The 26,457-nt window shown below is 43.3% G+C and overlaps 2 protein-coding genes across 3 annotated transcripts in view; both read right to left on the reverse strand.

Annotated features, from left to right (window-relative positions):
- Positions 1–3,293, reverse strand: part of LOC110539125 (growth hormone-releasing hormone receptor-like) — a 45,431-nt gene extending 42,138 nt beyond the window's left edge. Inside the window, exon 1 of the mRNA XM_021626148.2 lies at positions 3,120–3,293. Coding sequence (XP_021481823.2) covers positions 3,120–3,170 — 51 coding nt within the window. The 5' untranslated portion in view covers positions 3,171–3,293. The remainder of the gene's footprint in view (positions 1–3,119) is intronic.
- A 280-nt stretch (positions 3,294–3,573) lies between these two features.
- The window catches only part of LOC110485093 (FYVE and coiled-coil domain-containing protein 1), a 44,689-nt gene continuing 21,805 nt past the window's right edge, over positions 3,574–26,457 (reverse strand). For both annotated transcript variants that reach the window (XM_021556168.2, XM_021556221.2), the window contains exons 11-18: positions 22,976–23,143; positions 18,521–18,670; positions 17,117–17,346; positions 13,733–13,886; positions 11,201–11,293; positions 10,750–10,960; positions 6,915–7,024; positions 3,574–6,564 (exon numbers count right to left, since the gene is read on the reverse strand). In XM_021556168.2, coding sequence (XP_021411843.2) covers positions 6,492–6,564; positions 6,915–7,024; positions 10,750–10,960; positions 11,201–11,293; positions 13,733–13,886; positions 17,117–17,346; positions 18,521–18,670; positions 22,976–23,143 — 1,189 coding nt within the window. In that variant the 3' untranslated portion in view covers positions 3,574–6,491. The remainder of the gene's footprint in view (positions 6,565–6,914; positions 7,025–10,749; positions 10,961–11,200; positions 11,294–13,732; positions 13,887–17,116; positions 17,347–18,520; positions 18,671–22,975; positions 23,144–26,457) is intronic.

The raw sequence follows: 26,457 nt of genomic DNA on the forward strand, positions 1-26,457 counted from the left end.
TAGGTAATCACACTGTTGTCACCACCAAGCTTAGTTTGGTAATCACTCTGTTGTCACCACCAAGCTTAGTTTGGTAATCACACTGTTGTTGTCACCACCAAGCTTAGTTTGGTAATCACACTGTTGTTGTCACCACCAAGCTTAGTTTGGTAATCACACTGTTGTTGTCACCACCAAGCTTAGCTTGGTAATCACACTGTTGTTGTCACCACCAAGCTTAGCTTGGTAATCACTCTGTTGTTGTCACCACCAAGCTTAGTTTGGTAATCATAATGTTGTTGTCACACCAAGCTTAGTTTGGTAATCACTCTGTTGCTGTCACCACCAAGTTTAGTTTGGCAATCATAATGTTGCTGTCACACCAAGCTTAGTTTGGTAATCACACGGTTGTTGTCACCACCAAGCTTAGTTTGGTAATCACTCTGTTGTTGTCACCACCAAGCTTAGTTTGGTAATCATAATGTTGTTGTCACACCAAGCTTAGTTTGGTAATCACTCTGTTGTTTTCACCACTAATCTTAGTTTGGTAATCATAATGTTGTTGTCACACCAAGCTTAGTTTGGTAATCACTCTGTTGCTGTCACCACCAAGTTTAGTTCGGCAATCATAATGTTGCTGTCACACCAAGCTTAGTTTGGTAATCACACTGTTGTTGTCACCACCAAGCTTAGTTAGGTAATCACACTGTTGTTGTCACCACCAAGCTTAGTTAGGTAATCACTCTGTTGTCACCACCAAGCTTAGTTAGGTAATCACTCTGTTGTCACCACCAAGCTTAGTTAGGTAATCACACTGTCGTCACCACCAAGCTTAGTTTGGTAATCACACTGTTGTTGTCACCACCAAGCTTAGTTAGGTAATCACACTGTTGTTGTCCCCACCAAGCTTAGTTAGGTAATCACACTGTTGTCACCACCAAGCTTAGTTAGGTAATCACTCTGTTGTCACCACCAAGCTTAGTTAGGTAATCACACTGTTGTTGTCCCCACCAAGCTTAGTTAGTGAATCACTCTGTTGTCACCACCAAGCTTAGTTAGGTAATCACTCTGTCCATTATTATCCTGGACACACACACTGTCATACTGTTAGCTTGGGACAGGAATATGGTTTTAATTTGGCAGATGTCACATACATAAACCTTTGGAGATAAAGTTTGTTCATTGGTAACCAGACTCTAATGGCTAGTGGAATCAGTCATAACCCTCCAAGCTGAACATAGAGTATTTGCTTGGCTATTTTTAGCTCTGGTCCATGTCGTTAGTGTGAGCTCCTAATCAAGGTTGTTAATGAGCATGGAGAAATTCACACTAACGTTGTGGACCAGAGATAGGTTATTAGGTGTCTCTGCAAAAGTGAATGGGCCAAGAACACCATTTAATTTTCACTGATCACATTTCATTTTGACGGAGACAACATCACCCTTGGTTCTAGTTAAATCAGAGCACCGTATGCCTAGCCTGGTCCCATCTGTTTGTGCTCTTGCAAACGACATAGCTGTCATTGAAAAGCTGAACACGACATTGTCATTGGCATGACAAGGAGTTGGCATGATAGCACAAACAGACTGGCCCCGGGGCTACCATAGGCCCACCCATGTGGAGGAAGAGGAAAGCCAACACGGTCATATATGACCAGTATATTCCAACAACAATTTAGTACAAACCTAGCCTGGTGGTCCAAGATCTAATTGTGTTGTCTTGTCAACTACTAGGCTATATGGTCATTGTCATTGCCACACATCAGCCATAGGAGTCTGCAAACAGACAGCACAAACAGATCTGGGACCACCAGGCTAACACAAATCCTACTTTTATATGGGAACACAGTCTACTTTTAATTTCATGATTGAGATACAGTTCATTTAATAGCCTGGCTACACTTCAAAATGTGGATATAGGGTGACTGCCTTGTGGCACAAACAACATTCATTAATAAATCACATCATTACTCTGCAGATACCACGTAGTCCCATGGGATTAACATTAACCTTGAAGAATTACTTTAATTATAATTTCCCTATAGAGGGGAGGAGCAGGGCTTATTAGAAGACAATCAGTGTCAGCACAAACTCATTCATTATGGGGCTTTCGTGCCATGGATTTAATTACGCCAATGAAAGACCCCTCCACACTCACACAAACACGCAAACACACGCAAAACACATGTACAGACACACACTTAAAATTTGATATAGCTATCTCCTTGCAGTCTTTCAAATGAATTATAATGGGCTCATCACGCTCTAGCGACTCCTTGTGGTGGGCCGGTTGCCTCAGGCTGACTTCGGTCATCAGTTGAACAGTGTTTCCTTCAACACATTGGTGCAGCTGGTTTCCGGGTTAAGCAAGTGGGTTTTAAGAGGTGCGGTTTGGCGGATCACGTTTTAGAGGCTGCATGACTCGACCTTCACCTCTCCCGAGCCGTTGGGGAGTTGCAGCGGTGAGACAAGATCGTAACCACAAAATTGGGTAGGAAAAGGGGGTAAAAATAATACATATATTTTTTATACACAGCTACATCAAAGTTTGATATTTCAAAAAAGGAAATAAAGGGATGAATGAAAGTGTACACTGAGTGTGGTGGACCATCCTTGATACACACTGGAAATGGTTGAGCATGAAAAACCCAGCAGTGTTGCGGTTCTTGACACAAAGCTGTGAGCATGGCACCTACTACCATAACCTGTTCAAAGGCACTTAAATATTGTCTTGCCCATTCACCCTCTGAATGGCACACATACACAGTCCATGTCTCAAGGCTTAAAAAATCCTTCTTTAACCTGTCTCCTCCCCTTCATCTACACTGATTGAAGTGGGTTTAACAATGGACATCAATCAGGGATCATAGCTTTCACCTATATTCAGCTGGTCAGTTTATATCATTGAAGGAGCAGGTGTTCTTAATGTTTTGTACACAGCGTATTTCTTCATCATACACGTGACATTTTAAGTTATCCAAAACATGTAGGCGATAACCTATTCTGTATACATGCGTGTACCCTAATTGTCAATGCTTCGGCAGTTGTTTACACTTTTAGAGGCTAATGCATGCACAATACGGTCCTCAACATCTGTGTACAGTAAGTCATATTGTGGAAGAAAGCACTTCAAATACTTACAGATGGAGCCAAAGACGTCACGAAAATAATCCAATAGAGAAGGACACGCATCTTGAGTGTTCGATGCTGTTTGAATGCGTCAGATCAACTCAGCAAACCGTTCACTCTCACTGAACTGCCGTCTATTTAATTAAGTCTCCAATGACATGCGCTGAAGAAGGGAGGGATGCATCTAAAACCATATCTCCGCTGCGTCGGAGCCTGCGCGTGCCACCGGCGGTCTACACTACAAAGTCACATTACTGAAGCTAGAATCTGTTTGAAATTTGATTATCACATCTAACACTACCCATGTAAACTTTTATTGTGGGTTTACTGCGCCTTATGTGCGTTAAACCCAGTGTCCGACTGTATTCCAGTCTTTTCTTGTGCATCATTGGACATTTCTGTAAGCATGTGTGGGGTGTAATTAGGGCCATTTCCACTTTGGACAGATCACCTGTAGACTGGAATGTACACAGTTGATTTTCCTCTTTATTTTAATCTTAGAAGTCAATACATACATTAACATTAAAGCACAATGCGCACTTAATTCACTAATGGCCTGGTAGCTCCGGCGCACACATCAATGCACATTTTCGCCTCATCTTGTTGTCACGGCTGCCCCCAAGCTGCGTGGATACGATAGTCTATGATTCCATGTAGGTAGGGGTACCGGAGCGCCAAGTCTAGTTCCAAACGACAAGATACAATGGATCCTCTGGAGGTGGTAAGGAAGATCTGATCACAATCAGATCACAATGCATATCTTAATTGAATACTTCTGTCTAAAACTGTGAGCCCAATCAGAATGTGGACAAGATGCATGTTATACCCAGTGCATGTTAGCACCAGATACCAGCACCAGATATAAACAGGGCTAAAGACTTCCAACCTGGAACAGGTGTGAGGAGTTAGGAGGAGGAAGAGAGTGACATCATTAACAAACTTTATTTTTAAGTTGAACTGTACATGTTTTTACATCATAGTGACTGCATAGATAAAGAATAGGGTCATGTGGATTTCACTGAAGTCACATGATGCTGGTGGCAGACTTGAAAGCCCTCAGTTTGTTAAAAAAGATAGGATATTTTTCCCTGCACAATCACTTTTACAAACACCAGAAAGTACTATCAAAATACTATTCCTTGTGACATTGTAAATCATTATTATTGCTAAATTCAATCCAAAAGTGCAAAACTGTAGAGAAAATATGAGGCTTTGTATACAAATCGCACACATTTAGACCACTTATAAAATACAAAAGAAAAGCTCCCAATAAAAATGGAAAACAGTTCTCTGTAAAAGCAGCATTCGATGTAGTTACTGAGCCCCATTGGTGTAGGTAGGGTGAAGTTGCCCCTAGAATCTGATCTTGGGTCAGTGTTGAAATTTTCCTCACTAAGGGTTAAGGTTATGACTGGTGGAGGGGAAGCTCATCCTAGATCTGTACTAAAGGAAAATTCACCCCAGAGCTGGCTTCATTAGTGAAGAACATTGGTCGCCTCCTTGACTGATGGTATGACTGAGATGTCATTCCTTATTGCTTTCAGATACTATAATACATACAAAGGAAAATATCAACACTTATGATCCTTACAAGAACAAAAAAACAGATGTCCTATTTATACACGGTATCTAAAATGTATGGCTATAACAAAATACTAAAATCCCTTATAACGAAACATAACGAAATCATATTCCTATGATGGTATATAATCTATAGGCCTGCTGTTATGCTCAATCCAGATCTTATCCAAAGAGACCTTACACAAACATAAGCTTGCCGTGGTACACTACACTATGCCTTGAGGTGCTCAGGGAGGATAGCCTAAACACAAAAGAGTATAAGCCCTGGGCACAGCAGTGTATTCTCAAAGATGCGGACTATAGCAAGAACTGGCTATGCAAAACACGTGTAAATCCACACTTGGAAAATCGTAATTTTTTTTCTTTAAAGTGCAATTTTATATGTGTCTTTTGTAATCAAAACATAATTCAAAACTATGTTGAAGGGGAACTTATCTCCTATAGGCAAAAGTTGGCACTTGCTTTGTCAGTAAGTGACATTGTTCTTATAGGTCACAGTAATAGATCATGTTAGTTGATAGTGTGCTGTATAATATTGAAGCAATACAACCAAATTATTATGTTGCAGTTATCTTAATGAAATTATCATTAAACATTATTTTGCATCAAAACCATTTGAAAATTGATTTCTTAAAAACGATCCTTTTGGGATATAAATGCTCCCCACGTGCTTTTTACATTCAAATAAATATTGCAGTCTTTCATTTGAAATCTTGAAACTATGGAAAAACTTGAGGAAAGCCTATTAACGGTCGAAGAGAGTTCCTCTATAGTGTATAACCCATGAGTCTGAGTTCAATTCGTTTAAACAGAAGGCTTCAAAAGCTCCCACAGACACAAGCAATTGGTAGCAAAGCTTTCAATCTCTTGTATTACTTAGTGCCCATTTTCCCCCCACACAATTATCTTCCCTTCAGCCTGGCAGCATTTGAGGATGACACAAAGTAACTGCCTCCTCCTAAACATAATGTAGTCTAGCTGTACTTGTTTTATTAACATTATTCATGTTTTTGTAGCATGAAAAATATGCTATTTTGTTCAGTATTGTCCTCTGTATTGTGTGATTACAATGTGAGCAGTTGCTCAATAAGTGTCATCTTACTTGTGGACACTGTGTTAGTCCATGATAGAAAACAATCATAGCTAATAACATTGTATAAATGTGTACGCAATAACCTCTCTATCTCTGTTTAACAAGACCATGTAGTGAACTCATAAGGCTACCCTTTTAACTCTTCACCTGTGGTTAAGTTTTGAATTCCTGGTTTTCCTACAGATGTAGGATCTAAATTTGGACCCCGTTTGCTACAGCAGGAAAATAATCCTGCAGCAACAGAAAATGTGAATTATAATTAATTGGCATTTCTTTAGGGTTTGATAGATTTTTGTAAGGGAAAATCAAGTCTGAAATGTAAAAGTGGAAACAACAAACTTTAGAAGCCTCTTTAAGCCTCAAATACACAACAGGTTTTACATTTCATGAAAGTTCTCCTGCAAGAGGGTAATCAAATTAAGACCCTACATCTGTACGTTTGTTTCACCACATACTCTATGTGAAGAGTCCATTAGTTCAAAACAACCACCATGTCTGTAGTGCTCTAACTAAAACATGACCAACACACTCAAAACATAAAAACATTAGTGTTAAAAATATAGGGATCCAACAAAAACTTTTTTTTTTAAATATATATATAAGAGCAAAACCAAACATAAAATAGTGTACTTGGTGGGGCATCCAGAAACAAATACGCATTTGAAAAAAAACTATAACCTCCACCCTGCGTAAGTATCCATTATCCAGACTTAGAAGTCACTCCCATCGTATATAATCGTCTTCTCGATTGTCAAGTGGTAGAGGACTTTCTTTGAGATGAACCTGTCAGGGTTGTAGTGAAGAAATAGAACAATATAACATTTTGCAACAAAAATGAAACCCTCATAAAGCAACTTCATAGTACTGCAGTGCTTCAGAGAGCTGTGTCATCCTTCACCACAAGGGCACATGGGAACTGGAGACTGACTTGATGCTAGCGATAGATGTTCTACAGAAGCACACTGCCATGAGAAGGTGGGTTTCAGTGTGGTTACGGTTAAGAACGTGACTGTTTTGCCTATCGTTCGCTGAGAAGGGATAACGTTCTGCTCTACACAAGCACAAGGAGAGGTAAAGAGTGTCGACTGACTACAAGGGTAATTCTAATAATAAAGGTGTGTGGTGTATCATACCTTGAGAAGGAGTTGTCAAAGATGAGAGTGTAGAGACCAGGGTTCCTGACTTTCAGCTGGCCTTGGATGGTCTCTTTGTGAGAGTTACAGCGAGTCAGAGGAATCAGCACCTGAGACGAGAACACGAGAATAAGTCCTAGCTTATAACACTCAGTGATAATATTGTCGATGTGGAGCCGTTTATATTTGAGATATTAAAGTTCATGTTCAAAAAGAGGCCCCAATCTTCAGTCTTGTTGTAATCTGATAGGTTCATTTAATTGGGAATTGGGAAGTGGGGGAGCCCTTCTTTTAGGTGACCATTCAAAACCCAAAGTTATTTTATTGAGAGTTTTAGCCCCCGCCCTCTCCTGTCCCTATGGAAACCTCTTTCTCAAAGCTAAGGATCCGGACCACGTTCTGCTCGTGTTATTTTACACACACTATGTAGCTACTGCTCACACTCCCCGTCCGTTTACGTTTCAGTCTTTACTCAACCTCTTCTGAACCATGATGATGTAGCCTATCTCTCTACTTTTAAACAGCTGAAATGAAAACCTTGTGACGTTTTAAACGAACATTCCCACAAATATTTATTGTCAGTTGTAACATATATTGCAGTTCCACAAGCAGGACGCTGTCCCTAACAGATTGCATTGGAGCAAAAACAATCAGTGTTTTCTGTGATGATGTAGAATCATCTTTGTAGTTGCTGCCATATTGTAGCCACTAGCCACCAGCCACCAGCCACTAGCCTGAGTTCCTGAAAAACAGAATGTAACTCCCTGCTTGAGTTTTAACCCTTCTATCAAATCAAACATAATGCAACCTAATGATCTTCATCAGATGACACTCATAGGACTTCATGTTACACAATACATGTGTTTTGTTTGATAAAGTTAATATTTATATCAAAATCTGAGTTTACATTGGCGCATTACGTTCAATTCTAGGCTGTCTCCACCGGCTCACAATTGACCCAGCGTCGTATGGGTTAGGGGAGGGTTTGGCAGGCCGGGATGTCCTTGTCCCATCGTGCTCTAGCGACTCCTGTGGTGGGACGAGTGCATGCACACTGACACGGTTGCCAGGTGTACATGTTTCCTACGACAAGAATTTTGAAGGTGTCCAATTGTGTCAAGAAGCAGAGCGGCTTGGCGGGGTCGTGTTTTGAAGGACACATGGCTCTCGACCTTCACCTCTGCCGAGTCCATACGGGAGTTGCAGCGATGGGACAAGACTGTAACTACCAATTGGATACCACAAAATTGGGGGTATAAAAAAAAGAATATAATAACAATAATAAAGTTCACTGATGTCATGTTTTGACCTCTTATTTTTCAGAGTTCCCAGCTGTCTTGAAAGCACCATAAAACTCATGGTAGGCTACCCTTCGCCAGCTCTTATCAGTGCTCTCGTCTGCATTAAAACCAAATATCAATCCAGGTTGGATGTGACAGCAGAGATGAGGTGCTCACTGTCGACCACGCCCCCTGACTTTGAGAAGCTCTGACGCGACATGCATCAAGCACACCCATCTCATTAGTGGTGGTGAGATAAGATACATTACGTAAGACTAATTTGAGATTGACTGTTATATCCCCACAATAAAAGTATGGATCATGAGTTGAGAAGACAATCAGAAATACTGTTAGAATGTTTTTCAATTTTCTGTCATAGCCCCAAATATATATATTTTTTACATTGACTGTTAATTACATACTTTTTTTCAAATGGATCGGGTCTCGAAAATGTTCAGATGTCAAAATGGGGTGGTGGTCCCAAAAGGTTTAGGAACCCATGCTTTAAAGGGTTCCCTTTCACCTGTTACCATGGTTATGCATGTTGCTTTTCATAATTGTTTCCATTAGAAGCATTTACATTTAGGCCTGTCCATAGTAGAGGTTGACCGATTATGACTTTTCAACACCAATACCGATTATTGGAGGACCAAAAAAAGCAGATACCGATTAATCGGACGGTTTTTATATATATTTGTAATAATGACAATTACAACAATACTGAAGGAACAATGAACACTTATTTTAACTTAATACAGTATAATACAGAAATAAAATCTATTTCGTCTCAAATAAATAATGAAACATGCTCAATTTGGTTTACATAATGGAAAAACACAGTGTTGGAGAAGAAAGTAAAGTGCAATAAAGTGCAATATGTGCCATGTAAAAAAGCTAACGTTTTAAGTTCCTTGCTCAGAACATGAGAACATATGAAAGCTGGAGGTTCAATATTCCCAGTTAAGAAGTTTTAGGTTGTAGTTATTGGAATTACAACGCGTCAACTATTTCTCTCTATACCATTTGTATTTCATATACCTTTGACTATTGGATGTTCTAATAGGCACAATAGTATTGCCAGCATTAGCTCCGGAGTTGATAGGATTGAAGTTATAAACCGCGTGTGAATCAAGCATTGCTAAGAGCTGTCGGCAAACGCAGTAAAGTTTGAATGAATGCTTACGAGCCTGCTGCAGCCTACCCCCGCTCAGTCAGACTGCTCTATCAAATATCAAATCATAGACTTAATTATAATATAATAAACACAGAAATACGGAACCGTTCCGTATTTTATCGAACGGGTGGCAACTCAAGTCTAAATATTTCTGTTACATTGCACAACCTTCAATGTTATGCCATAATTACGTAAAATTCTGGCAAATTAGTTCACAACGAGCCAGGCGGCCCAAATTGTTGCAAATACCCTGACTCTGCGTGCAATGAACGCAAGAGAAGTAACCCAATTTCCCTAGTTAATATTGCCTGCTAACATGAATTTATTTAACTAAATATGCAGATTTTAAAAAAATTACATCTTTGTAATGATTTTTAGAAAGGCATTGATGCTTATGGTTAGGTACATTCGTGCAACGATTGTGCTTTTTTCGCGAATGCGCTTTTATTAAATCATCCCCCGTTTGGCGAAGTAGGCTGTGTTTCGATGATAAATTAACAGGCACCGCATTGATTATATGCAACACAGGACCAGCTAGATAAACTAGTAATATCATCAACAATGTGTAGTTAACTAGTGATTATGTGAAGATTGATTGTAAGATAAGTTTAATGCTAGCTAGCAACTTATCTTGGCTCCTTGCTGCACTCGCGTAACAGGTGGTCAGCCTGCCACGCAGTTTCCACATGGAATGCAATGTAATCGGTCATAATCGGCGCCCAATAATGTCGATTACCAATTGTTATGAAAACTTTAAATCAGCCCTGCCTATTAATCGGTCGACCTCTAGTCCATAGTTAATTCCCTGGAGTGCAATGGACTACCTGAGCTGCACCAGGCTGCTTGCTCTACTTTAGGTGAAAGGTCAATAAAGAGTTCTGTTCTCAGCAGGGGGAGCTCCTCTCTCATTTACACTGCTCTCGGGTGAAGCTTCCCCTACAGGTACAGATTTAGAATAATCTTTCCGTTCTCAATCCAGAATTTAAACATTAGTTAGGGAAATGCAAAACTGACCAGAGATCAGCGTCTAGGGGCAACATCATCCTACACTATTTAGACTCAACGAGGGTTATTATTAGCTACTGGGATCATCTGCAGCAACAGGCCTCCTAATCACGGCCCTGGAGAGCAACAGGCCTCCTAATCACGGCCCTGGAGAGCAACAGGCCCCCTAATCACGGCCCTGGAGAGCAACAGGCCTCCTAATCACGGCCCTGGAGAGCAACAGGCCTCCTAATCACGGCCCTGGAGAGCAACAGGCCAACTCATCTTAGTCTTGATGACTGCACAAAATCCTGCTTGTACCTCCAATAGCTCTTTAGGTCCAGGGTTAGTGACTGACCACTGGTCTATGAGCGGAGCTGGTCCATAGTGGTCCTACCTTGGACTGTTCCACCGGGACATCGGTGGTCTCACGGTACACCACGCTGAAAGAGATGCTCTTGGGCTCCGAGGAGAACACCCAACTCACGGTAGGCCCACAATCGACCACGGCGATGTTGATCACGCTGTAGCAACTGGACTTGACAAAGAGCTCTCGGGAGCCATCGCCAAACTGAGAGATGTCTTCGATGCTGAGAGGGACAACCAGCCTGCAAACACAACCAGATAGCAGAGGAAGAGTAGGCATTGATTTGACTGAGATTACAACTTGAGTTTTCACACACAATACACTGGCAGTCTTGGCCAGGATTTGGTTTCTTGATCAGCGTAGGTATTGTGGAAAAAGGAAGTGCTGGCAGAGGAAGCTGTAACGGTAGTGCTTTTATTTCCAACATATGTGTGATTGTGTGTGTGCAATTGTGTCTGTGCGCGCAAGGTTCTAGACTCACGTGACTTCTCCAGACTTGAGAAGGGTGATCTCTGTGTCCTGCACAGTGGGTACATTCTCTTCCGGGTCGTCTGGGGACACTGCTCCTGTGCCTCTGCAGGTCATGGGTGGAAAATAAGTATTTGGTCAATAACAAAAGTTTATCTCAATACTTTGTTATATACCCTTTGTTGGCAATGACAGAGGTCAAACGTTTTCTGTAAGTCTTCAAAAGGTTTTCACACACTGTTGCTGGTATTTTGGCCCATTCCTCCATGCAGATCTCCTCTAGAGAAGTGATGTTTTGGGGCTGTTGCTGGGCAACACAGACTTTCAACTCCCTCCAGAGATTTTCTATGGGGTTGAGATCTGGAGACTGGCTAGGCCACTCCAGGACCTTGAAATGCTTCTTACGAAGCCACTCCTTCGTTGCCCGGGCGGTGTGTTTGGGATCATTGTCATGCTGAAAGACCCAGCCACGTTTCATCTTCAATGCCCTTGCTGATGGAAGGAGGTTTTCACTCAAAATCTCACGATACATGGCCCCATTCATTCTTTCCTTTACACGGATCAGTCGTCCTGGTCCCTTTGCAGAAAAACAGACAGAAAGCATGATGTTTCCACCCCCATGCTTCACAGTAGGTATGGTGATCTTTGGATGCAACTCAGCATTCTTTGTCCTCCAAACACGACGAGTTGAGTTTTTACCACCGTTCTTGTGATCATTTTTACCCCACGGGGTGAGATCTTGCATGGAGCCCCAGATCGAGGGAGATTATCAATGGTCTTGTATATCTTCCATTTCCTAATAATTGCTCCCACAGTTGATTTCTTCAAACCAAGCTGCTTACCTATTGCAGATTCAGTCTTCCCAGCCTGGTGCAGGTCTACAGTTTTGTTTCTGGTGTCCTTTGACAGCTCTTTGGTCTTGGCCATAGTGGAGTTTGGAGTGTGACTGTTTGAGGTTGTGGACAGGTGTCTTTTATACTGATAACAAGTTCAAACAGGTGCCATTAATACAGGTAACGAGTGGAGGACAGAGGAGCCTCTTAAAGAAGAAGTTACAGGTCTGTGAGAGCCAGAAATCTTGCTTGTTTGTAGGTGACCAAATACTTATTTTCCACCATAATTTGCAAATAAATTCATTAAAAATCCTACAATGTGATTTTCTGGATTTTTTCCTTCTCATTTTGTCTGTCATAGTTGAAGTGTACATATGATGAAAATTACATGCCTCTCTTATCTTTTTAAGTTGGAGAACTTGCACAATTGGTGGCTGACTAAATACTTTTTTGCCCCACTGTACCTACTGGGCTGATTAACACTATGGGACTGACCAGAACCGTACCGTGCTGTGCTGGACCACATTTTGCTTTCACATTGTCCTTTCCAGCACGGTTCTAGTATGGTGGATATGTAACCTGGCCCAGTACAGCTAGACTTGGCTCCTGTGTAACCTGGAACAGTACAGCTAGACTTGGCTAAGCTTGGCTCCTGTGTAACCTGGAACAGTACAGCTAGGCTCCTGTGTAACCTGGAACAGTACAGCTAGGCTTGGCTCCTGTGTAACCTGGGTCAGTACAGCTAGGCTTGGCTCAGCTTTGCTCCAGTGTAACCTGGCCCAGTACATCTAAGGCTTGGCTGCAGTGTAACCTGGCCCAGTACAGCTAGGCTTGGCTCAGCTTGGCTCCAGTGTAACATGGCCCAGTACAGCTAGGCTTGGCTCAGCTTGGCTCCAGTGTAACCTGGCCCAGTACATCTAAGGCTTGGCTCCAGTGTAACCTGGCCCAGTACAGCTAGGCTTGCCTCAGCTTGGCTCCAGTGTAACCTGGCCCAGTACAGCTAGGGCTTGGGTCCGTAGGGGGATCGACTAGATCACCAGAAGGATACAGAGTGAAAGTGTGACAAGTAAAGCTCTATATTTCGAAGGTTTCTCAGATGACTGAGAAACCTGTAAAGAGAGTGACTTATTGATGGCTACGGTGAGTCACAAATACATTTTTTGGAATGATCTTGGGTGACATCGCTCACTTTGTTCATGGTGTGTTTTTTGATAACGACACCCCTCACAAACAAGGGTCCAATCAAGCCGAAGCAATATCTGAGATTAGAATATTCTCCAAAACGGGAGACGATGATATAAGAAATCACATTTATAAATGTGGATGTCTTAAATCGCACCTCTGGATGCATAAACTCACAGTCATGTTCTCTCCCATTGTTTACTCCTGGGGTTCTCCTTGGTCTGCTCATGCCTTCCATTTACAATCATTTCAGCAGCAGGTGTTCATAAATGGAAGGCAGCAGAATGTGTGAAGGTCACACTGAACTTTTTGTCTTTCAGAGATTTGAGAGAGAGTTTGTCATGGCTTTGACATGACTGTTTGAGAGAGAGTTTGTCATGACTGGACACTTGGACTGTGAATGCTGTGTTTGTGTGTGTATGTGTACGTACACATTTGTGTGTGTGTGTATGTGTACGTACACATTTGTGTGTGTGCGCGCGGGCGTGTTTAATTTGGCTAGGTATCTGTCCACGTCTGGTTGCACTCACATGTCTAGCGCCCCCAGTGGCCGTGTGTCCTGTTCTCCCTCCAGTGAACCGCCTGTTGTTTGGGACAGTGAGTCACTGTCGTAGGTCCCATTCACTTCCTCCTGCGTGATGATGTCATAGGCCGCGTCATCAGACTTGGCACTGGGGTCCGACACTGCAAAGGACACAGGACGTCAAACCAGTCATGTACCTGTAACACTTTACTGTAGCCTCTTATGTATACATTCATAAAGCCTTCATAAGAGCTACATAAGACATGACAGGAAGTCAAACCTATGCCTATTCTAATACCAGACAGTCATACACGTTTTACACAGAGAAAAGCCATTGTTATGATAACATTGTGTGTTTATGCACAACAGATTGTGATCACCAAGGCTTTTCTCTTGATGTACTTACCAGCCTGTCTACTATCCTCTGAGGTAGAAGCAGTGTTGCCAACAAATTTTCAGGGTAAGTTGCTAGAGGCAGGTTGATTTGTAATGACGTAAAACTGCGTCATTATGTAGCATACACAATAACGTTACTCAAATTGACTGGCCATCTCTGCAAAAAATAGGATTTGACATTTGTTCAGGTGCAGACTCCCACTCTTTTCTGTACTTCTGGCTGTACAATTTTGATTGAGACATGTTGATTGATGTTGTAAGTTCTGTTCAAGATCAAACATTAGTAACCAACTATAATCATTGGGTTTGGCTCATCGAACCCGTACTACTGCTGCCAACAATGATTTGCAATTTGCTGAAATTGCTGCTGGCCTGCTGCTGCTTGTGCACGAGCTGAGCGCCTGCTGCTAACATCACTCACAATGCACTTTTTCAGCCAGGCAGGTGTGTTGTGACTGACTGTGTGACAGAGAAAATCGCTTTTGTGTCATTTAGAGGGAAAATGCATTTTAACATTTGAGTCACCTTTCAAAAGTTGCTAAAAGTTACAAATACATTTTTTAAAGTAGCTAAATTTGTTGCTAGGTGCTGTTTGAAAAATAAGCTGCCAGGGTAGTCTGAAAAGTTGCTAAATCTAGCAACGAAATTGCTAAGTTGGCATCACTGGGTAGACGTATATCCTATATGTTCAAGCACTTCTCTTTTTATATGGGCATAATCATAGAATTACTTATAAAATCCCTATTCATTTAATAGGGTCTTTATGGGCCTAATAGTGAAGATATGCTGTTTAACTTTGAAAATGTATTAGCCTACCTTTTAATGTGGCATAAACACAACAGGTCATGATGTTTTTATCCGATTGTCAAACAATTACTCCAAAAGGCTTGCCTGACGACTCAAACTGAATTATTCCGCTGCATTATGTTCGCTAGATACTTTAGTTCGCTAGATACTTTAGTTCGCTAGATACTTTAGTTCACTAGATACTTTAGTTCACTAGATACTTTAGTTCACTAGATACTTTAGTTCGCTAGATACTTTAGTTCACTAGATACTTTAGTTCACTAGATACTTTAGTTCGCTAGATACTTTAGTTCACTAGATACTTTAGTTCGCTAGATACTTTAGTTCGCTAGATACTTTAGTTCGCTAGATACTTTAGTTCGCTAGATACTTTAGTTCACTAGATACTTTAGTTCACTAGATACTTTAGTTCGCTAGATACTTTTTGTGGCGACTTCAAAATGAGGGGTGTTGTACAAAACAAAGTCATCCGAGATTGGATCATCTCTAATCAACTAGAGTATCAAAGTTCTGGCTCTGGCCCAACCCATCAGTTTCTGGGTCCAATCAGAACAGTTAGAAGGTGTTTGCGTCCTAGAAATCGTTGGGGGGGTACTCGGATCCAGACTCATTGCGGAGAAGAAACGAACGTCCGTGGGTGTGGAATAGCGTTTGGCCGTAGCAAGGAGTTTGGGTAGCCAGGCAACATGTAGGCTACCTGCACACGTTACTCAGGGATGGCAGAACAATAGGCTGTGCAGGGGGAAAAAATAGCTTTTAAGCCTCATTTAGATATTTTTCTGCTTATAATTTCTGACATTTGGTAGGCTATTTCTTAGTCAACTTCTTAGTCTATAATTAGATAGATGCAGTTTGTATTCTGTCATTACTTGATGCTTGTCCAGAATATTAAAGAAAGCCTTGATCACCACAATAATGGGCATACATTTATAGAATGATCAATGCATCATCAACAATCTAGTTGACATCAGTAACGTTTTATTTTTCATTTCTGCTTCTCTCACAGAAAGAGGCCATTTAGGGACCAGGGGAATTTCAAAAGTTTGACCGGTTTAAAGGAAATGAAAAGGTGTGAAAATTATCCAAAATCTTTCTGATAGTATTTCAACGCATATTTTATGTGGATAAAAATGAGATACTGTCAGCTTTTATGTCTAAAATACATAGTTAACCTCTAGCACTTAGCCATCCCGGATCCGGGAGCGTGAATACAGACTCAAGCTCATTACCATAACTCAAGAAGAAATACGATTCTTGAAAATAAAGTTGGATTTGTTCTTGGAAATGTTTTTAATTCCAAGATAGCTAAACCCTTCTCTTAAACTCAGGGCAGTGAGAGAATAAGCTAATCAAAGCAATTGAACATGTTTAATTCACTTACAAACTTTATCTAAAAGTTTATCTAAACGCAATCTCCGCTGCGAGTTTTGTCATTTTCAAATGAATGCAGTAAAGCAGAATGGAGAGTAAAGAAATTAGATTAAAAAATGTTTCCCTTTTTGCTCAGAACAGGGTAAACCCCTAGAATCAATCACATTTATAAAGTCCTTTTTATATCAGATGTCACAAAGTGATGTACAGAAACCCAGCCTAAAACCCCAAACAGCAAGCAATGCAGATGTAGAAGCACAGTGGATAAGAAAAACTCCCTAGAAAGGCAGGAACCTAGGAAGAAACCTAGAGAGGAACCAGGCTAGGGGTGGCCGGCACCCCACACCACTTTTTGTAAAGTCCCCCCCATGGAGGGGACCAAGAGTATTGGGACAAATTCACTTATATGTGTATTAAAGTTGTCAAAAGTTTAGTCTTTAGTCCCATATTCCTAGCACACAAGGACCTCATCAAGCTTGTGACTCTACGAACTTGTTGGATGCATTTGCTGTTTGTTTGTTTTGGTTGTGTTTCATATTATTTTGTGCCCAATAGCAATGACTGGTAAATCATGTATTGTCATTTTGGAGTCACTTTTATTGTAAATAAGAATATAATATGAACACTTCTACATCAATGCGGATGCTACCATGATTATGGATAGTCCTGAATGAATCATGAATAATGATGAGTTACAGAGGCATAAATATCATACCCCCCCAAAAAATGCTAACCTCCCCTGTTATGGTAATGGTGAGAGATTAGCATGTTTTGGGGGTATGATATTTGTGCGTTTGCATATGTGTGTACATCTCACCTTTAACCCTGGGAGTGGGTTTGTAGGGGGCTGGTTCGGGGGGTGAGTGAGGCCCAAAACTGAGGGGAGGTGGCTGGGTATCGGAGGGGCTCAGCTCACCCTCGGTGAACCTCTCCACCACGGCGCTGTGCTGGGAGTAACACTCCCTGCAGCAACGCTCCTTCTTCCCACTGTGCTTGGTCATCACAAAGTTGTTACTACAGTAGTAGCAGAAGACACGTCCACACAGCCTGAAACAAGAAGAGTGTACTGTAGTATTATAACACTGTGGAACATTCACCCAAAACCTGAAACCTCTCAGATTTTCTAAATTTCTGGAAACTATTGTATCACAGTGCAATAGAGCGGAACACCTTTTCTCTCAACATCAATTCAAGAGTGACATTCAAATGACCAGTCAGACCGAAGTCTGTGGAAGCCACGATACAAACAAAACAAAGTCACCGACTCTCTCTGACGTGTCCAGTCAGCTCTAAAAGCAATAGAAGCACTGCCATTACAGCTTCCTCTGCCAGTACCTCAATTACCTCGACACCGGTACCCCCTGTATATAGCCTCCACATTGACTCTGTACTGGTACCCCCTGTATATAGCCTCCACATTGACTCTGTACCGGTACCCCCTGTATATAGCCTCCACATTGACTCTGTACTGGTACCCCCTGTATATAGCCTCCACATTGACTCTGTACCGGTACCCCCTGTATATAGCCTCCACATTGACTCTATACCGGTACCCCCTGTATATAGCCTCCACATTGACTCTGTACCGGTACCCCCTGTATATAGCCTCCACATTGACTCTGTACCGGTACCCCCTGTATATAGCCTCTACATTGACTCTGTACCGGTACCCCCTGTATATAGCCTCCACATTGACTCTGTACCGGTACCCCCTGTATATAGCCTCCACATTGACTCTGTACCAGTACCCCCTGTATATAGCCTCCACATTGACTCTGTACCGGTACCCCCTGTATATAGCCTCCACATTGACTCTGTACTGGTACCACATGTATACAGCCCCGCTATTGTTATTTACTGCTGCTCTTTAATTATTTGTTATTCTTATCTCTTCCCTTTTTGGGGAATTTTCTTAAAACTGAATTGTTGGTTAAGGGCTTGTAAATAAGCATTTCACTGTATTCAGCGCATGTGACAAATAACATTGGTTTGATTTTACTTCCTTTTTCCACTACACATGCGCTGATCACTAATCCAAATCTCGGCCAAGACTGGCAGTGTATTGTGTGTGAAAACACAAGTTGAAATCTCAGTCAAATCATTGCCTACTCTTCCTCTGCTATCTGGTTGTGTTGCTAGTAGCGCTTAACATGTTGTCCATTGTTCCTGTAACAAGACATAACAAGGCCATCTAGTGAGTCAGCGCACTCTCTGTGCCCACCTGCAGTTATGTCGGCGTAACCACCAGGTGAAATGGGCCTGGCAGCCCAGGCAGTGGGTGGTCTCCTTGTCCTGCAACAACCGCTCCTCTGCCCACAGCTTCTGCTCAAACTCCAGAGCGTCCGATTTCTGCCACAGAACATCCTTATCCCTGCAGGAACCCACACACACACACACACACACACACACACACACAATACATTTTTTATGTTTGGATCCAGCATGGAAGTACAATGGACCCAAAAGATCACCAACACACACACAGACAGACACCCAAAGACAGACACACACAGGTGGGCGGTTAAGGCGTCAGCATGCTTCAGTTCCGCTGGCGGCTAGCCGAAGTCGGCTCGTTGAACCAAACAGGTGTGCTCAAATAAAAGACATTCACTTGAAAAACACAGAAAAAGAGGCAATAGTACTGTTTGTCTATTTTGAGACGCCATAGCCAGCATTCACTTCCTCACAATATTCAGAATTAATCTAAGATAATTTAAGAAATCTGATATTAACTTTGACGTTTTGGACGAGAAGATCTTAGTCACGTGATTTTACATCTAACTAAGATGTTTGGAACAGTATTTCTCAATGACTAAATGTGCATGAAAACGAGTCGTCTCTCGTTGAATGACAACAAAAACTTTACTGAAGAATCCCTACTGTTGACCAATCACCGATGTAGGGGCGTCGACTTTGGCTACCAACTTCGGTTTGCCTCAAGAAAAAAATGTGTGCCCGAACAACCGGAAAAAAACGTAAGTAAATCCAAAACTAACAAAAACATCACAAAATGTTGTCATAATATTTGCACAAAGTCTTCCGGCTGGGAAGCATGCGGATGCCTTTAGAGGGCAGGTTACATCAGTCTGGTTGTTCCCCTCTTCAAAATCAGGATATTGTCTGCTCAGTGAGGTTTCTTTAGGCATGGTTTCTTTGTAATCAGTGAATCATACATTTTTGTGATTTGTGGGTATTTGAGGACTAAACTTAGTGTCCACCTGCTCATGGACTCTCTAACATCCCCAAGGACTGCGGTTGAAAACGAGCTAAAACCATCACTTTCCCTGAAACGTCGATTCATGTGTACTGTCCCTGTAAAAATGAGCTCAATAAAGTCAACAAAATCATTATTCATGCTATTCTGGTTATATTGTCCTAATCTAATTTTACATGCACTTCCAACGACCCCCTGTTCTGATGTACTGTACGTCTCTCTGCCAATGAGCAGTTGGAATATAAAACAATGTAGGAGTAAATTAAGACAAACAAAAAAGATTGTGGTTAAATAAGGACACCCCAGGGGAGCTGGCATTGTGTTTTATGCCCTACAGGGGATGAGAGCTATGCAAATAGGGGAGACACACACACACACATACACACACACACATAGAGAGAGAGACACATAGACACAGACACAGAGAGAGAGAGAGCGAAAGAGAGACACACCCAGACACAGAAAAAGAGAGAAAGAGCGAGAGAGCAATGCCTGCCAAAAAAACTGAAAATTCATAAGCAGACGAGAGCTGTCGCTTTCTGTTCCCTCTTAATATCCCCCCTCGCTGTCTTCCTCCTTGATATCCCCCTCTCACTGTCTTCCTCCTTGATATCCCCCTCTCGCTGTCTTCCTCCTTGTTATCCCCCTCTTGCTGTCTTCCTCCTTGATATCCCCCTCTCGCAGTCTTCCTCCTTGATATCCCCTCTCACTGTCTTCCTCCTTGATATCCCCCTCTCACTGTCTTCCTCCTTGATATCCCCCCTCGCTGTCTTCCTCCTTGATATCCTCCTCTCGCTGTCTTCCTCCTTGATATCCCCCCTCACTGTCTTCCTCCTTGATATCCCCCCTCGCTGTCTTCCTCCTTGATATCCTCCTCTCGCTGTCTTCCTCCTTGATATCCCCCCTCGCTGTCTTCCTCCTTGATATCCCCCCTCGCTGTCTTCCTCCTTGATATCCCCCTCTCACTGTCTTCCTCCTTGATATCCCCCTCACTGTCTTCCTCCTTGATATCCCCCCTCATTGTCTTCCTCCTTGATATCCCCTCTCACTGTCTTCCTCCTTGATATCCCCCCTCGCTGTCTTCCTCCTTGATATCCCCCTCTCGCTGTCTTCCTCCTTGATATCCCCCTCTCACTGTCTTCCTCCTTGATATCCCCCCTCACTGTCTTCCTCCTTGATATCCCCCCTCACTGTCTTCCTCCTTGATATCCCCTCTCACTGTCTTCCTCATTGATATCCCCCTCGCTGTCTTCCTCCTTGATATCCCCCTCTCGCTGTCTTCCTCCTTGATATCCCCCCTCACTGTCTTCCTCCTTGATATCCCCTTTCACTGTCTTCCTCCTTGATATCCCCCTCGCTGTCTTCCTCCTTGATATCCCCCCCTGGCTGTCTTCCTCCTTGATATCCCCCTCACTGTCTTCCTCCCTGATATCCCCCTCACTGTCTTCCTCCTTGATATTCCCCTCTCTGTCTTCCTCCCTGATATCCCCTCTCACTGTCTTCCTTCTTGATATCCCCTCTCACTGTCTTCCTCCTTGATATCCCCCTCTCTGTCTTCCTCCCTGATATCCCCTCTCACTGTCTTCCTTCTTGATATCCCCCTCGCTGTCTTCCTCCCTGATATCCCCCTCACTGTCTTCCTCCTTGATATCCCCCCTCGCTGTCTTCCTCCCTGATATCCCCCTCACTGTCTTCCTCCTTGATATCCCCCTCTCACTGTCTTCCTCCCTGATATCCCCCTCACTGTCTTCCTCCTTGATATCCCCCTCACTGTCTTCCTCCCTGATATCCCCCTCGCTGTCTTCCTCCCTGATATCCCCTCTCACTGTCTTCCTTCTTGATATCCCCCCTCGCTGTCTTCCTCCCTGATATCCCCCTCTCTGTCTTCCTCCCTGATATCCCCTCTCACTGTCTTCCTTCTTGATATCCCCCCTCGCTGTCTTCCACCCTGATATCCCCCTCTTCCTGTCTTCCTCCCTGATATCCCCCTCTCGCTGTCTTCTTCCTTGATATCTTGGGATTCTTTCTGAATTCCGAATGGACTACTCCTAGGCAAAGATCCCTCCTTTCATCAGATCCCTCTCTCCCTCCTTTATGTCAGATCCCTCCCTCCCTCCTTTTCATCAGATCCCTCTCTCCCTCCTTCATGTCAGATCCCTTCCTCCCTCCATTATGTCAGATCCCTCTCTCCCTCCTTTATGTCAGATCCCTTCCTCCCTCCTTTATGTCAGATCCCTCTCTCCCTTCTTTATGTCAGATCCCTCCCTCCTTTATGTCAGATCCCTCCCTCCCTCCTTTTCATCAGATCCCTCCCTCCCTCCTTTATGTCAGATCCCTCCCTCCTTTATGTCAGATCCCTCTCTCCCTCCTTTTCATCAGATCCCTTTCTCCCTCCTTTATGTCAGATCCCTCTCTCCCTCCTTTTCATCAGATCCCTCCCTCCCTCCTTTATGTCAGATCCCTCCCTCCTTTATGTCAGATCCCTCTCTCCCTCCTTTTCATCAGATCCCTCTCTCCCTCCTTTTCATCAGATCCCTCTCTCCCTCCTTTTCGTCAGATCCCTCTCTCCCTCCTTTTCGTCAGATCCCTCTCTCCCTCCTTTATGTCAGATCCCTTTCTCCCTCCTTTATGTCAGATCCCTCTCTCCCTCCTTTTCATCAGATCCCTCTCTCCCTCCTTTATGTCAGATCCCTCTCTCCCTCCTTTTCATCAGATCCCTCTCTCCCTCCTTTATGTCAGATCCCTCTCTCCCTCCTTTATGTCAGATCCCTCCCTCCCTCCTTTGTCAGATCCCTCCCTCCTTTATGTCAGATCCCTCTCTCCCTCCTTTTCATCAGATCTCTCTCTCCCTCCTTTATGTCAGATCCCTCCCTCCCTCCCTCCTTTATGTCAGATCTCTCCCTCCTTTATGTCAGATCCCTCTCTCCCTCCTTTTCATCAGATCCCTCTCTCCCTCCTTTATGTCAGATCCCTCCCTCCTTTGTCAGATCCCTCTCTCCATTATTTTCATTAGATCCCTCTCTCCCTCCTTTTCATCAGATCCCTCCCTCCCTCCTTTACGTCAGATCCCTCTCTCCCTCCTTTTCATCAGATCCCTCCCTCCCTCCTTTATGTCAGATCCCTCCCTCCTTTGTCAGATCCCTCTCTCCCTCCTTTTCATCAGATCCCTCCCTCCCTCCTTTTCATCAGATGAGACTGTCAGTGGTGAGATGGCATTACAAAGACCCATACTGTGCTCGCTATGGGAGAGCATCCTCAGAAGAAACACTCCCCACAGGACTCAGCCAAGAGGGTAGAACCAGACCTTGCTATCTGATCACCCAAACGAAGGCAGAAAACAACAACACCCTTTCCAGTTTCTAAACAAAAGCCTGTCTTAGATCTACAGATCAAAGTTTCAGCTGTCGCTTTGTCTTTTTCTTCCCGCGCTCAGGATAGTGCAGAGGAGGGACTAGGTCGTACTTGATAAGTTCGATGAGGCGCTCCTCCAGGGTGCTCTTGGTTCGGTATAGGTCGTCGATCTCTGCGGTCGTCCTAAGGTAATAACTACGTTTGTCCACCTCGGCCTGCTCCAGTTTCTGCTTTAGCTCCTCACACACCGCCTGGACCGTTGAGAGAGCCTCCTCAGCACTAAATGACAGAAAGATAAGGGAGAGAAAAATATTAAAGTACAAGGCTCTGCATGGTCAATCCGACATCTAAAGTTGCCGTACAGCATTTACTGCAATGAGGACTCCACAGAAGTCAGAGCATTCATACTTCTTGCGCATCGCGGAGCAGAGTCGAGCTGCTGTGAAGGAAGTTGTCAAGGAAGTTTGATTGTATTTATACAGGACCTCCTGCCCCCACCTACCATCAACCAATCATGTCAATGCGGAGCTATACGGAGCCCTTCGCAGTGCGGCGCTAGCTCGATTTGGCCTTCGCAAGCCTCCGGAGGCTCCGCAATTGCATCACACTCTCTGTACAGAGCCTCCGGATCGCATTTCTGGAGTAAGCATAAATTGGCTTTAACTGTCCACTAAATATTTGTACAAGTTAATATTCTGTTAACTCACCCCAAATAATGTTGTTGACTTGTCCTATACTAGTATATGTGGCCAAAACATAAATTGGAGAAAAAACACTTCAAAAACCCCACCTCAAACTTGTATCTCAAAAAGATTGTTTAAAAAATGCTTGCTATTTCCTCATAGAGCATGATGTCATGTTGGCTTGTTGGCTGAGCTGGCCAATCAGCGGTCTACTTCCATGAATATTTTAATGACTGGTATACGCCCACCCCATTTTGTTGTTGAGGTACTCCCACATATTTCCAACACATGAAAGCTGCTTTTTAACATACTTAGTAATAACAACTTTAAATTAATTATAGGCCATATTTCATAGAAATCTGGAAATACTGGACAGTTACTTTAAGTGAATGGAAGAAGGAGTGTGTACGATTACATGGTGTTGACTGTATAAAATCAAATCAGAGTTTATTTCTCACGTGCGCCGAATACAACAGATGTAGTAGACCTTACAGTGAAATGCTGAATACAACAGGTGTAAACTTTACAGTGAAATGCTGAATACAACAGGTGTAGTAGACCTTACAGTGAAATGCTGAATACAACAGGTGTAGTAGACCTTACAGTGAAATGCTGAATACAACAGGTGTAGTAGACCTTACAGTGAAATGCCGAATACAACAGGTGTAGTAGACCTCACAGTGAAATGCTGAATACAACAGGTGTAGTAGACCTCACAGTGAAATGCTGAATACAACAGGTGTAGTAGACCTCACAGTGAAATGCTGAATACAACAGGTGTAGTAGACCTTACAGTGAAATGCCGAATACAACAGGTGTAGTAGACCTCACAGTGAAATGCTGAATACAACAGGTGTAGTAGACCTCACAGTGAAATGCTGAATACAACAGGTGTAGTAGACCTCACAGTGAAATGCTGAATACAACAGATGTAGTAGACCTCACAGTGAAATGCTGAATACAACAGGTGTAGTAGACCTCACAGTGAAATGCCGAATACAACAGGTGTAGTAGACCTCACAGTAAAATGCTGAATACAACAGGTGTAGTAGACCTCACAGTGAAATGCCGAATACAACAGGTGTAGTAGACCTTACAGTGAAATGCTGAATACAACAGGTGTAGTAGACCTCACAGTGAAATGCCGAATACAACAGGTGTAGTAGACCTTACAGTGAAATGCCGAATACAACAGGTGTAGTAGACCTTACAGTGAAATGCTTACTTACAGGCTCTAACCAATAGTGCAAAAAAGGTATTAGGTGAACAATAGGTAGGTAAAGAAATAAAAACAACAGTAAAAAAACAGTGAAAAATAACAGTAGCGAGGCTATAAAAGTAGCGAGGCTATAAAAGTAGCGAGGCTATAAAAGTAGCAAGGCTACATACAGACACCGGTTGGTCGGGCTGATTGAGGTAGTATGTACATGTAGATATGGTTAAAGTGACCTTGCATATATGATGAACATTGAGTAGCAGTAGCGTAAAGAGGGGTTGGCGGGTAGCGGGACACAATGCAAATAGCCCGGTTAGCCAATGTGCGGGAGCACTGGTTGGTCGGGCCAATTGATGTAGTATGTACATATGTACATGAATGTATAGTTAAAGTGACTGTGCATATATGATAAACAGAAAGTAGCAGCAGCGTAAAAGAGGGGTTGGGGGGAGGGTCACAATGCAAATAGTCTGGGTAGCCATTTGATTACCTGTTCAAGAGTCTTATGGCTTGGGGGTAAAAACTGTTGAGAAGCCTTTTTGTCCTAGACTTGGCACTCCGGTACCGCTTGCCATGCAGTAGTAGTGAGAACAGTCTATGACTGGGGTGGCTGGGGTCTTTGACAATTTTTAGGGCCGTCCTCTGACACCGCCTGGTGTAGAGGTCCTGGATGGCAGGCTGCTTAGCTCCAGTGATGTACTGGGCCGTTCACACTACCCTCTGTAGTGCCTTGCAGTCGGAGGCCGAGCCGTACCAGGCAGTGATGCAACCAGATGGTCTCGATGTTTCAGCTGTAGAACCTTTTGAGGATCTCAGGACCCATGTCAAATCTTTTTAGTTTCCTGAGGGGGAATAGGCTTTGTCGTGCCCTCTTCACAACTGTCTTGGTGTGTTCGGACCATTCTAGTTTGTTGGTGATGTGGACACTCAACCTGCTCCACTACAGCCCCGGGTGTACTCAGTCCTCCTTTTCCTGTAGTCCACAATCATCTCCTTAGTCTAGGTTACGTTGAGGGGTAGGCTTTTATTCTTGCACCACCCGGCCAGGTCTCTGACCTTCTCCCTATAGGCTGTCTTGTCGTTGTCGGTGATCAGGCCTACCACTGTTATGTCATCTGCAAACTTAATGATGGTGTTGGAGTCGTGCCTGGCCATGCAGTCGTGGGTGAACAGGGAGTACAGGAGGGGACTGAGCACGCACACCTGGGGAGCTCCAGTGTTTAGGATCAGCGTTGCAGATGTGTTGCTACCTACCCTCACCACCTGGGGGCGGCCCGTCAGGATCCAGGATCCAGTTGCAGAGGGAGGTGTTTCGTCGCAGGATCCTTAGCTTAGTGATGAGCTTTGAGGGTACTATGGTGTTGAATGCTGAGCTGTAGTCAATGAATAGCATTCTCACATAGGTGCTCCTTTTGTCCAGGGCAGTGTGGAGTGCAATAGAGATTGCATCATCTGTGGATCTGTTTGGACGGTATGCAAATTGGAGTGGGTCTATGGTCTCTGGGATAATGGTGTTGATGTGAGCCATTACCAGCCTTTCAAAGCACTTCATGGCTACTGATGTGAGTGCTACAGGTCTGTAGTCATTTAGGCAGGTTGCCTTTGTGTTCTTGTGCGCAGGGACTATGGTGGTCTGCTTGAAACATGTTGGTATTACAGACTCAATCAGGGACATAATCTTTGACTCATGCACT

The sequence above is a fragment of the Oncorhynchus mykiss genome, chromosome 1, assembly GCF_013265735.2.
Source record: "Oncorhynchus mykiss isolate Arlee chromosome 1, USDA_OmykA_1.1, whole genome shotgun sequence".
In the NCBI taxonomy this organism is placed as follows: domain Eukaryota; kingdom Metazoa; phylum Chordata; class Actinopteri; order Salmoniformes; family Salmonidae; genus Oncorhynchus; species Oncorhynchus mykiss.